This window comes from Vicugna pacos, chromosome 6, assembly GCF_048564905.1.
Source record: "Vicugna pacos chromosome 6, VicPac4, whole genome shotgun sequence".
NCBI classification, from domain to species: domain Eukaryota; kingdom Metazoa; phylum Chordata; class Mammalia; order Artiodactyla; family Camelidae; genus Vicugna; species Vicugna pacos.
The window spans coordinates 5083806-5096905 of record NC_132992.1 but is presented as its reverse complement, the minus strand read 5'-3'; the positions used below and the strand labels follow the sequence as shown (position 1 = coordinate 5096905).

The following is a 13100-nucleotide window of genomic DNA, read 5'->3' as shown; positions in this document are numbered from 1 at the left end:
GGCTCCAGACTTACTCAGCCCTGCGGCTGAGCCCTAGTTCCACCACTTACTTGCTGTGGCTCCTTGGGCAAGATCCTCACTCTTTCTGTGCCTGAGCTTCCTAATCTGTAAAATGGGGAAACAATGCTGCTTACCTAATTGGGTTACTGTGCAGACAATCCACAGAAAGTGCTTAGCCCATGGTACATGGTAATGGCTCAACAAATGTTCATATTACTCTTATTCTCCCTCCACAAATGTTTGCTCTTATCTCCCTCTAGATCTGGGGTCCTCATCAGCAGTTAATTTGCAAAAATCTCCTGCACAGTCATAAAGAGGAAGGTGGAAGGAAGTGTTTAGTATAAGGAGTTTTTGAGGTATTTATTCAAAGAGGAAAGGGCAGGCAAGGTGAATACTACTTTCCAGTAGTCTGTGCCCACCATTATTTCTAAACCAGAAATATTTATTGTTCTTATTAATTACACAAGCTTAAAAAATTAAAACAATGCTGTATGGTTAGTCAAAGAAACAGACAACATTAAATTGGACTTAGCCATGGGAGACCCAAATTTCTGCTAGTGATCAAATTTAGCATTTCTGATTAATGGAAAGCACCTGACTGTATCTACCTCCTGACACGATATAAAGAATACTCTATAACATAATCTATGTAGTATTATTGCAAAATAATCTCAGCGTGATGGAAAACAGTGGACAGATCTAAAATGCAGGACATTCTAACAGACAACAAACCTGGATTCTTCAGAAAAGACATGCCTCAAAAATCTTTTTTTATTTTTTTAGACACAGGGTGACTGTTATAAATTAAAAGAGACTAAGAAATTGAAGAGGCACAGCAATCAAATCCAATGCATGAACCCTGCTTAGACCCTGAACACTGTAAACTTAATTCTGGAGACAACTGGGGGAATGTGATAGGGACTGTACATTAGATATTATGGCATTATTATTAATTTTTTCAGATGTGACAATGGTATTGTTGGTTATATGAGAGAATGGCTTCATTCTTAGGAGATGCAGACTGGGGTATTTTGAGATAAAATGCACTTACAGATAGCTTAGAAAACACACCCCCTCCCCGAGTTAAAGCAAATATGGCAAAAATCTTAATAATTTGTTAATCTAGGTTAAGGATACACACCGACTCACTGCACCACCCTCTACCCCCTACAGATTTGAAAATTTCAAAATGAAAAGCTGGGAAAAAACCAACAAAAATGAAGTTGAGGACAGGTTTACAGACTGGAGAACCACAATCCCTCATGCCAATGCGGTCCTATTCATCTCCTCAGCCTACATGTGCTTCTTGTGGGCACATTCTGGCTGCACACTAGTGATAATGCTGGTAAACTCATTCTGTGAGCACGAGGGTTAAGGGAGAAATCTCAGTAAGTTTCTAAACAAACAATTAAGTAACTAGACAAGATGTTAAAATGTCGTGGCCACTACTAACATGAATGAAGCAAAAGTAAGCACCACCCCTGCAAACTACCTGGTGACTCTGGGTCACGGCCCAGCTTACAGCATTTCACATGTCTCAGACTCTATAATTTCCCCTTCCTATGTTGCCACTTTGCCCACAAGCAATGTCCTTGGGCAATCTAAGGAAGAAGTTACCCCATTTTACAGACTAAATATCTTGTCCGTATCAATGAGTATCTGGTCTCAAAAGAATCGGGCACAAAAGGGAATCTTACCACCAGCTGTCTAACCTTAAACCTGACTTGAAATACACCTAGGGATCAATGGCAACTAACCTGGGTCTCTAAAGCACCCACTTAATTGTTTCAGGTTGGAAGCAGTTTGTCAAACCACTGAACTGTTGCCTAGATGTGCAGTGGGACAAACACTAGTACTGGTGACCACATTGCTGGATTCCAGCCTGGCTCTACCATCAGCATGCTCTGCGAGACTAGGCCAACGGCCTTGCTCCTATTTACCTCATAATTACTGTGGTAGTTAAATGTAATGATGTCAGGAAAGCAATTCAAAAAACTGTAAAGAACCTTATGAATGCAATAAATTATTATTTGAAACAGTATCATTTTTATAGTTTTCCATTTTATATTTTAGAATCGTTTAATTAAAAAGTAAGTTTTATTTGTATACCTGGAATACAGATAATTGATTTTGCTGTGATCACTGACTAATATTAATCCCACAGTCCTCTGGCTGCAGCACACACGACCAAAGCAATTAACACAGGACCATCCGTGAAGGAGACTAAGGAGAGGTACTACTTTGAACATTAGTCCTTAATATTGGTAACTTTTTTTTTAAGAGCCTCAGAAATTTAAGTTATTAGCCCCATTTTCAAAATGCTGCCATGAAAAAGAGAGACAGGAAATACCAAAGGAAGCAGTACTTTAGCTGATAATCAGCGTTACAATCCTACTTCTCCAAACTAACGTATGCGGTAATTCTCTACGTTAGCTTCCCCATCTATAAAACTGGAGTAACACTGACCTCAACAAGAGATGACAACAACTCTAAATCATAAAGATTTGAGCAAAGTAAATATTAGCTAAATGTTAAACGTCATTCTTTTTTTTATGGGCTTGATTTTATTTTTATTTTTTAATATTTTTTGGTTTTGTTGTTTTTGGGGGGGGGTTATTTTTAGAGGAGGTACTGGGGATTGAACCCAGGACCTCATGCATGCTAAGCACTCACTCTACCACTTGAGCTACCCCCTCCCTTAAATGTCATTCTTAAGTCTCATGCCCTTGCTTGGTGCTGGAGATTTCTAAATACTTCCTGTATGTTTTAATTCAAACAACTATAGAGTCATCTTTCTGAAAGAGAAAAATATTCTGTCTTTTTGAATCTAGGCCTTCCACATGTGGAAGATCTGTGGAAATACTGGAACAGTGAGGACCACAGGGGACCAGCCCATTCAATGGGCTGAAGTGGGAGTGCCCGTGCGCCCCGTCAGACACTGTCTCCTCACCTTGCTGTTCCGCCCCCCCACCACGGCCATGGTGTCTGCAGGTCATCCGCGTTAGGCCAACCACAGCTCCACCACATTAACTTCGGGACGTGAGACAACTCACAAATATATGGCCAGCTGCTGTGCTAGAAAGGTACTGCTGATTTGGTTTGTAAAAAGCATAGCCTTTACGAGTTTACAAAAACTGGGGCTAAAACCAAAGAGGCAGATATAGTGAGGAGCATCTGAGTTTAACATAGTTTTAGGGAAACTGCACAACTGCCTGTCCCCATCCAAGTATCAAGGGAGCTGGGAGAACTTAGTTTTCAGAGAACAGAAGGCGGTTGAATTTTCGAAAGAAATTCTAATTGATTCTCAATTCTAATCCACAACCCCTCACAGTGGACAGCAGGAAACACTGTCCAATACGCACCTCTGTGTTCCAGGAACACAGATCCAGGAAACAAATCCAGACATGGCTGGCTCTGAGGGGTTTCCCTTTCAAAAATGATCATTTATCTTTGTTTTATTTTCTACTTACAAAGCAAGCATGTTTGTTGTAAAAAATAAGTTATATATCAAAAAAAGACAACATAAAAAGTACCAGTGTCCAGGGACATCCTCACATGGAAGTGGCTGGTGAGAAATTTGGTAATGCTCCCTGAGAATAGGGTGTGCAAAGTATTTACGTAAAAGGACAAACAGTAAATATTTTAGACTTTGTAAGGTATAGGGTCTGTGTCAAAACTACTCAACTCTGCCACTGTACCAAGAAAGCAGCCCCCCCCCAGCATGTAAACAAATGGGTGTGGCTGTGTTCTTCTAGAACTTGATTTATAAAAGCAGGCGGAGGGTGAGATGCGGCCCCACTCGTTATGTTGCCCACAACTACTCTACATTCTTCTTTTTCCTTCTGCATACACTAACCTAAGTGTGTGGGTGTGTGTCTGTATTCTCTTTGACATATATTATTTTCCCATATATATATGAAAATTAATTAAAATGGGGTCAAATTTATACCCTGTTTTACCACTTGCTTTTCCCACAATACATCTTGGACATTTTCCATGATACCCAGAGATCTCTCTCCATGGTATCGCAGTATTTATATTTGTTTAGTTAATGTTGAACTGGGATGTCCTGGAAGTGTAAAATACACACACTAGATTTCAAAGACTTGGTTAATAAAAAAAAAGGTTAAATATCTCTAACATTTTTAATAGTGACTACATGTTGAACTGTTTTCGATATACTGGCTTAAATATACTATTAAGGTTAGTCTCACCTGTTTTTTTACTTTTTAATGTGATTACTAGACAATTTAAAATTACAAATTAGACTCATTTCTTTTAACAGCATTTTCTAGAACAGATATATTTAATATCTGTGCATTTTTGAGGGATCTTTATCTGAAACTAGATACACTGGATCAAAAAGTGTAGATATTTAAGATTTTCACAGATATTGCTAAATTATCCTCCAAAATAGTTCTTTTTCACATTTCAACAATAGTAGATAGGCTATTAATAAACTTCAAATTTTTGCAAATAAGATAGCTAAAAACTGGTATGTGTGTATATATGTATATGTATTTTTTTTAATTGTTGGGTTTTATTTTTATCAGTTATATAAGTACACTGTAAAGAATCAAATATTTCTACAAGGAGTCTTAGGAAAAACAGTAGTGTCTTTTCCCCATCCCACTGTTTACTCTTCCTTTACAGCTGATTTCTGTTTTTTACCTCCATATCTCTGAATAACATGCATCTTGATTTGTCATTTTTAGGCTCTATAGTCACCTTTTCCATCCTTTTATTCTCCCACTTTAGTTTATACTGTTAATTGTGACCAGACTGATCCTTGCTGTTTACATTACGACTATGCTGTGCCTTGGAGCATATACCATGGTTCTCTCTCCGTCCCTGTATAATTTTTTGGTTTCCATGTAGTTAATTATCTTTCAAAACTTACTTTTACTTAGCTTTATATATATATATTTTTGTTAATCACTCATTCTGACCAAACTTTGTCATTTATTTACTTTCAAGATATTCTGACATACCCATATCCTAGTCACTTCCTGTTGGTAAACTTGCTCTCAAACCCTCCTGACCACCTGTTTGTGACAGGCTGTCCTCTTCTACTGGAGTACAGCTGTCATCCTGGGATTTCCTAATTTTACCATTATATTGCTTCTTCCCTGTGTTGGATCTCTTGTTTCCTGGATCCCGTTATTTACTCTTTCTTGGTTTATTCATTTATTTTCATAGTGCACATCCTCCTATAGCTTCAGAAGAAAGAATGCATGAGAAGTCTTAATTTTGAGACCACATATTTTTAAAAACATCTTTATTCTATATTCCAACCTGGTTGACAGTTTGGATGAGTACAGAATTCTCGGTTGGAAATAATTTTCCCTCAGAGTTGTAAAGGCGTTGTTCATTGCCTTCTAGCTCCCAATACTGCCTTTCAGAAACCTGAAGTTATATTAAGTTCTGACCCTTTCTTTGCATATGATTGTTTTCTCTTGCTGGAAGCTTGAAGGATCTTCTCTTTGTCCTCAGTATTCTGAAATTTCACAATGATGTACCTTCATGTGGCTCTACTATCCATTATGCTGGGCACTTAGTGGGCCCCTTTAAATCTTTATGAGTTCTGGGAATTTCTTTTATTAACGATTTCCTCCCCTCCACTTTCTCTGTTGTCTCTGGAATGCCCATTATTTAGAAATCAGATTCCCCTTAAATCTTACATTGTGTTTTCTCCTATTTTTATCTCTTTGCTCTACTTTCCGGGAGACTTACAACTTTATCTTCCAAACTATTAAGTTTAAAATTTTTCTTTTTTACGTTTTTAATTTCTAAAAGCTTTTCTGGGGGGGGGGCTGCTCTTAGAATGTTCCTTTAAAAGTAGCATCTTTTCCTTGCTTCACAGCTGCAATGAATTCTGTCTGAGAATTTTAATAACAAAGTATTTTTTGTGGCTGCTGTTGTTTGTTTTGGTTTCTATTTTATTCATGGTTTCCCTCTGAAGTCTGATAACACCTGATTGTTCATATTTAAAAGTGGGAAAGTGTAAAGTGTGAGTTCAGGGGTGGGACTTACGGATCTCACTGCGGAGTAATCTGACTGGGCCATTTTGTTAGGGAAGCCCTGTTGTCAGTGTGCTCAGATGTTGTCTTTGGGGCTGGCCAGATTCCCCAGACAAGACTCAGTCTCCTGCCTGGAAGGTACACACCTGGCTGTCAGCATTTTCAGGTACTAAATGGGGACAGCAGGCAGTCAGCATGCACACAGGCATTTAATCTCCTGTTTTCCTGTATAGAATTCTGTCCCTAAATGTGCCTCGGACTTTTTAATCCAGAGACCCTCTATTTTGCCCTCTCCAAAGAACAACAATTTTGGTCTCTGCTGGGGAGGAGAGCATTTAGGGATCTCTGGCTTCCTAAACAGACCTAACCCAATCTTCTTTATTTTAGCACATGCCGCTCCGCACCCACCTTCCTCTTATAGAAGGCAAATTTCTGAGCCTTTTGGGGATTCTCTTGTGTAAATAGGCTCTCAGTTTTCCCCTATATTAGCTTAGAATTCAGTTTTCTTGGGACTCCTAAGTCATTTAATAATTGCCCAACTGCTTTCCAGCTTCTAACATTTGATTCTTCTGTTGCCTCCTCTTCTGTTTTCTCCATCCTTACATGGATTAATGCCTTAAAAAAAAATCTCTTTATCATTCTTTTAATGTTGTTTCAGGAGGAGATGAGAGTAAATCTGTATGTTCAGCCCATCATTTTTACCTGGATGTTCCTACAGGAACACCTTCGGTTTACAGGACTGAAGCTATCTCGAAGCTGTCTAACTTCCTGAGAATAACACAATCTTCATGTAAAGGCGTATCCTAGACAATCCAGCCTATCAAGATGCATTTCTATGTGCAACTGGCACGCCTATCACTTTATAAGAATTTATATTTGGTAGCTCTGGGTTCACTTGTGTGTCCCAACAGCTGATGTTATGTACCAGTATGAGAAAAATATTTAGATTAAGAGTTTTAAAATAGTGATATATATGAAAAGTTAAGAGGCACAAGATGTTCTTAAGTACAAGAGAGACTTGAGATTCAAAATAGTCCAAGTGAAATCAGAAATAATTCTCTGAGATGACACTTTTTCCAAGGAGAAGAAAGAAACAGCCCAGCTCCCTGGGTGCCCACTCATAAGTGGTTGAGTTGGACCAATGAACAATCTCACCTTATGTGCTAGGGCATATATCATTATAATGAGCTACATATGCAGTCCTCTGTCCAAAAAATACTTATTTCATTAATTTCAGGTCTTTACAGTTTACACACTTGACACTAACATACTTCTGCCTTGACATTATCTATGGTTTATGAGTGGATCAAGGCAGCAGGATTGGTTTAACCAGAAATCAGTATCAGAAATCTATAAACATTTCTTAGTCAGTGACAACCACCAGCAACCATCTCAGCAAGTGGTTCTTACAAGTCCACCTGGGCAGGAAATCCACACACGGATGTTCAGTTAACTATAGAAGCAGCTCAACCTTTCAGTAAGTTTCCATTCTAAAGGGACTCGAGTTTCCAAAGCAAGCCAACATTCTACCAGCCAAGCTGGGAAGGCCAGGAAGAAGCAATAAAGGCAGTAAGTACCTGCACTGATCCCCCATGGCGGTCTGCAGCCAAGTGAGACGTCAGGTACGAGGTATTGGTCTGCCGGCTGGGCTGGATTTCCCACTCTCCTCGGCGCTCTGACGATGCAGTCTGCTCAGGCATTAGGAAGCATGAGAGCAAGATACGGAAGGAAAGGTGAAGCAACAGCAAGCAATAACAAAATCAAGTACATTAGTGTCCCTGAGGGTTTTCTTTCTGTTTTGGATTTTGAAACTAATAAATGCCACAAAGCAATGAGAAAAAGACAGCTTGGCTACATTCATTTCAGCCTAATGAGCCAACACATGACAGTCTACAGCATATCATCTCTGCCCAGACACAGAAAAACAATAATCACCAAGAGAGGAGGTTGGAAAAAAAAAAACAACTATCAAAAGCTGCAATCATCTCTTATTTTCCATATTAGTAAAATCTCAGTAGCCACTAAGCAGACCAAATTCAGAATGTTAGGATCATTGGACAAAGGAACAATCATACCTGCAAATCATTTCACTGATTAAAGATCTGTCTAAATAGACAATAATCAATACAGAAAATTCCTAGCATTAGGAATCAAGATAATATTCCTTTTCCTTAAATTGGGAGCCCACTACTCTCAACATAGACTTCCACAAGGCTTTTAACTAAGATAAAATGAGTAGTGGCTGGAATATGCTTTCTTACCTAAAAGAATGAATAAAGTATCTCCTCAAGAGTAGGTTCACAGGCCAAGAATATGAAAGGATGGGGGAAAAAACAAGGCTACAACATTTTTCAGATTCCTCTAGCTAACATAACAGCCTCTAGCCTGGAACTGGAAAAAGTATGAGATATGATTACTATGAACCATTTCCTTCCAGAAAGCAAAAGGTAGGATCCTTTCCCAGCAAAAGAGGGCTTTCAATACAGAAGCTCACTGGGTTCTGCTTTCACCTTTGCTTGCCATTCAGGCTCTCTTCACTCCTTCTTTACCTGTTTTTTAGATCTCACACTATCCTGATCTTGCTCATATGTGATATTTGTTCAGAAGAATCTGTCTGGGTGCCTCTTCCCCTGTGCCAGATGGCTGAGGAGGTGTTAACATCATGACGCTCAGCTGTAACAGTCCTAAGGCTCTACAAAAATGAAAGATGAGGTGTTGGAGAGGCAGCAGCGAGGCATTAGTAAATCAAAGTTTAATTGCTGCTGATATGAACAGCAGCAGGGGCTGGGATGTGATACTGCTGCTCTGCACGAAAACTAGTAAGGATACTTAAATATTAGAAACGTCCGCAGCTATAAATGTTGTATTCTATAAAAAAGAAAAGGAAAGGTGAGGAAGCAGTAGTTAGAGGCTCCATATCACTCTCCCCCAGAATTCTGTACCTCCTTATTGACTAGAGCTGTTTAAAGCTCATCTATAAATCACCAAAAAGGCTTTTCCCGTTTAAAGAAAAAAAAGCATCCACCAGCTACAATTTACTTATCTTCTTTATTAATGGAGTAAGAAATCACATGGGTACAGCACTATAAAAGACTCTGGCCACTTTTTCTGATATCCCTCAGGGAGTGAGCATATTCTGTAAGAAGGCAGCTGTATTAACTTGCTTGCTTTATAATTTAACAAGTGAGGAGTTTAGTTCCATACTGCTTATCATATTTGAGAGAATCAAGCTATAGAACATATCCCCCGACTCCAATTATTTCTGCCAACAGAGGATCAGATGTTTCGTTTTCCCAAAATAAGACTGTGGTTTATAACATAATCATAACTATTTTATAAACCAATATTCATATCCTCAGAGCACTTAATTTCATTTATTCTCACTTCTGGAGATTTAAGAATATCTCTTCCTCTAATATTATAAGCAATACGTGTAACTAATATCTATCAGTGAAAGCCTCTTCAGTTCTCTCTAGGACTTATAAAATTGTAATGTTTAAGTAGATTATTTAAGCTCCTAACCTACTATACAGAATTATCAGTTCTCAGAAAGTTTAAGTGCCTAAAAAATATCCAGAGATTTATAAGCCATTTGGTGGTGTTCTGAGTTCTGTGATACGTGTTCAATGCAACTATTTCTCTCATGAATACTCTGTTTTGCATTTGTTTTTAAGGCAGATGAAATGTACTTAAAACCCTCATATGCTTTTGAGCTTAACAAAATCCTGGACAGTTGATGAGCTGTTATTTCTATTTTTACTGAAATGCATATCAGAAATCTGGTTTGAGGGCCGAGCTCATTTTCCTAGCCGACCCCATGCTCTGAGGCTGGGGCTCTCCCTTCTGAGTAAAATGGCCCACATTCTGCCCACAGAACGTGTATCCTCTAGGCCTTTCTCTTACCTTCTGAGATGGCCTGTAATCTGTTTACGGAATGTACATCTCTCTAAATAAATCTACTTTTACTCAAAAAAAAAAAAAAGAAATCTGGTTTAATGCTACTGTCTGACTGACTCACAGGGATGTGTACTTGTTTACAGTCATTCTAGCGAAATAAAATAATTTGTTGGAATAATCAAGATTTTTGTCTAAATGAAAGCAGCAAGACCTTTTTTCAAAGGCCTAAAAGTCATACTCCATCTCCATCCTCAAAGTGATGTACTATTTATCTTTAAAGAGAAAAATAATGTTAGTGTTCCTGATTGCTTCACAAATGCTTCCACTGTGACACGTGAACATACAGTGCCAGCCTGCTGCTCGCCAGTCCCTTCTATATCCACTGACAGCAGCAGAACCAGGAGACAGACCTGAACCTGGGGTTGTTGGTTTATTTCTTTGGGAACTGTTTTTCATCACAATGCTAAACTCTGCGGCTATACTGGAATTTAAGGGCTTGGACTGGGATCTAAAAGTTGAAGCAGAAGGGGTTATTTGCTAGTTTTAGAAACCAACTGAGTGCCAGGAGCTAAATGAAACCAAGGAATGTCAACAACCCCAGGACCCTGCTCGTCTACTTTCCCTTGCAAGGTGTTCTAGGCAAGGCTGTGTACACAGGGGTTATGATCTGGCGTCATCCGCACAGAAGCCAGTTATACTAAGCAAACCAGCAGAGAAGACAGGCATGTAAACCCTTCATTCTTAAAGATCACTCATGCACACGTGTTTGCCTAAAAAGCAATGGGAGCATCCATGGGTAGAAGAGTCATTCAGCAAAACCAATCTCTCTGCATTACTTGAGAGGCAAAGGTCCACATGGAGTGTATAAGTCCCCAAAGGCAGGAGCAGGAATCTCAAGTAGTGGGAGTTTCTTGGGGTAACGCTTTAAAATCTTCAGTTGTGACTGCACAACCTGCATGGAAATGCTTGGTCTACTACCTAGTAGGCGAATGTGGAAACAAGAAGGCAGCAATCCAGCACAGCATAAATCAAAGGCAAAGCTAGCAAACACAGAGAAGGGAAAACACGGAAGCCTGGCAGAAAAAGTCAAACCATCACATGTGCTTAGGGCAGAGGAGGTAAGTCTCTCCCAGCAATCACTTGGCAGGATTCATGGACAGACAGTGGGGAGACCAACACTAACAAGAGGGCAAGAAAATGCAGTCTGCAAACACCTCAGATAACCACCTCCATCTGTGGCTTGAATATTATCTCAAATTTTTACTGGAGATAGCACTACTTTTCTGAAGCACAAGGCAGGCAAACATCTTCCTCCCGTTGTAGCAAACAAATCATTAGATTATAGATTATATAAAGTTATTTTGAAAAATTAAGTTTGATTACATCTACAAAGAACTTCATTCATTTCACTTTATGGCTCCTAAAATGCTTTAAAAGTTGTCATCTATAGAGAATATTTCCACCTCCCATGTCATTCTTCTAAGCCTCATTATATAATTACATTCTTCAACTATAATTACCTAGAGACTGACTAGTACCAAAAGGTTAGCAATGAATACACTGTATTGCATTCTGTCTTACAATTCTCTCAAGACGAAACAAAATTTTAATATAGTACATTAAAATATACTATATAAAACATATGTATTATTATACATACTATATATTAAAATATAACTTTTTAAATATAGGGGGCAGGAAAATGGTAAAGGAAGCATCTTAAAAATTTGGGGGGTATATATCAGACCTTAGGTATGAAATGAAAAAATGCTGGTAAGGTTACTGAAGTGTACACTTAAACAAAATCAAAAATATCCTTCTATCAAGTTCATAAAATAGAGCCCATTTTTCCCATGCCAGACAGAGACTGTTACATGAAATCCATCAGGTGTGCAAATAGTGACTTCCTGTATTCCACAAACTTGATTAAATATTAGTGATGTTTGAAAATCACCAGTAACAACCTGGAAGGGATTATTTCCAAGCCCAATACTACATAAGCCCACAGAGACAGTAGTAGCAATTCTGTGAAGTGCTGAGAAAAATCACAGGAACCATCCTAGAGGTTTGAAACTCTCTAGTCAAATCCTGCCCTATTCTTACTCAAATTGGCATAAGACACGTCCCCTATGGAATGACGATTTATCTAGGAAGGATTACTCAAGAATCACCTTTCTACAAGGAGATGCCTCAGAACACAGGGTGTCTGCTGACATATAAAGTTTTATCAAACAGTGCATACAGACAGAAGAGAATTTTTAACATGGGATAGAGAGTTAAGAGCAGACGTGAGCAGCCGAGACTAGGTGACGGAATGGGAGAAGCTAAGAAAAGAGCTGTATTTCAGTTTTGCACTTGCTTGTTTCAATGTCCCCCTAGGAGTTAAAGTCCCAGAAATGAGGAGGGACAGCTCACTCTGCACTGAGCTCTGTGCTGGAGGGTGGCAGGGAGAGTGTGCAATCTTTACACCCGAGCTCCTGCCACACTAGACAGGAGGCAGCAAATTAGGAAATTACACGCAGGTCAGAAGGAAACCAATAATCTCTAAGCCAACTCATCTGCCCCTTAAACCAGCAAACTCGGAAACTTGCAGAAAATGAAGCCATACTCCGGAGAAGGAAGGGAGTGGAGAATTCATCAGTTTTTTATTTTTTAAAACGCTACTGGACTTTAAAAAAAAAATAAAGTTTTTGTAAAGATCTCTGACCATCTACTTGGGAATCTGGCCTAATCTCCCCTTTGGAAAAGCTATGCTTATAAGCAGCTTCATTCAGTAAGCACCACAGCATTAAACCACAAAGTTTTTTCCTAAGGCTACATGTTCCTTAAATCTTTACTCCTTGGAGTCTAGACACAAACAGAACAAATCTGAACCACTTTTGTACTGCGGTGTATCTTCTTCAGAACTCAATATGATTTGACTCTTTTTAAGTTTTGTTGTTTATTTCTTGTGTTTATAAGGGGCTGAGTTAGTTTAAATGTGGGTCTTCTGGCAGGATGAAGGATTAGCTTTACTGATCTTTGATCATATTTTCCTACCTAGTCAAACCGGAGAATTTACAAGTGAACAACGCATCTAGTAGAAAATTACAAAGATAAACTCTTTCCCTTACACATATGTTGCTCATATAAAAATGAGTAATATTTGAGGATTCAATATGATCAGGGGTAGGACACTATGTA

At 38.8% G+C, this 13100-nt stretch overlaps 1 protein-coding gene across 17 annotated transcripts in view; it reads right to left on the bottom strand.

Moving 5' to 3' along the window:
• Positions 1 to 13100, bottom strand: part of CSNK1G1 (casein kinase 1 gamma 1) — a 149309-nt gene that overhangs the window by 14397 nt on the left and 121812 nt on the right. For 8 of the 17 annotated variants that reach the window (XR_012073248.1, XM_072962253.1, XM_072962249.1 and 5 more), the window contains 2 exons: positions 7598 to 7708; positions 51 to 105 (listed from right to left, as the gene is read on the bottom strand). The exons of 2 other annotated variants lie outside the window; for them this stretch is intronic. Coding sequence is in view for 11 of the 15 variants with exons in the window: in XM_072962253.1 (XP_072818354.1) it covers positions 51 to 105; positions 7598 to 7708 (166 nt within the window). In the remaining 4 variants the exon portion in view is untranslated. Of the gene's footprint in view, positions 1 to 50; positions 106 to 134; positions 300 to 7597; positions 7709 to 8577; positions 8713 to 13100 lie in introns of those variants that run through there. 7 more of the 17 variants (XR_012073247.1, XM_072962256.1, XM_072962257.1 and 4 more) reach the window with 5 other exon arrangements.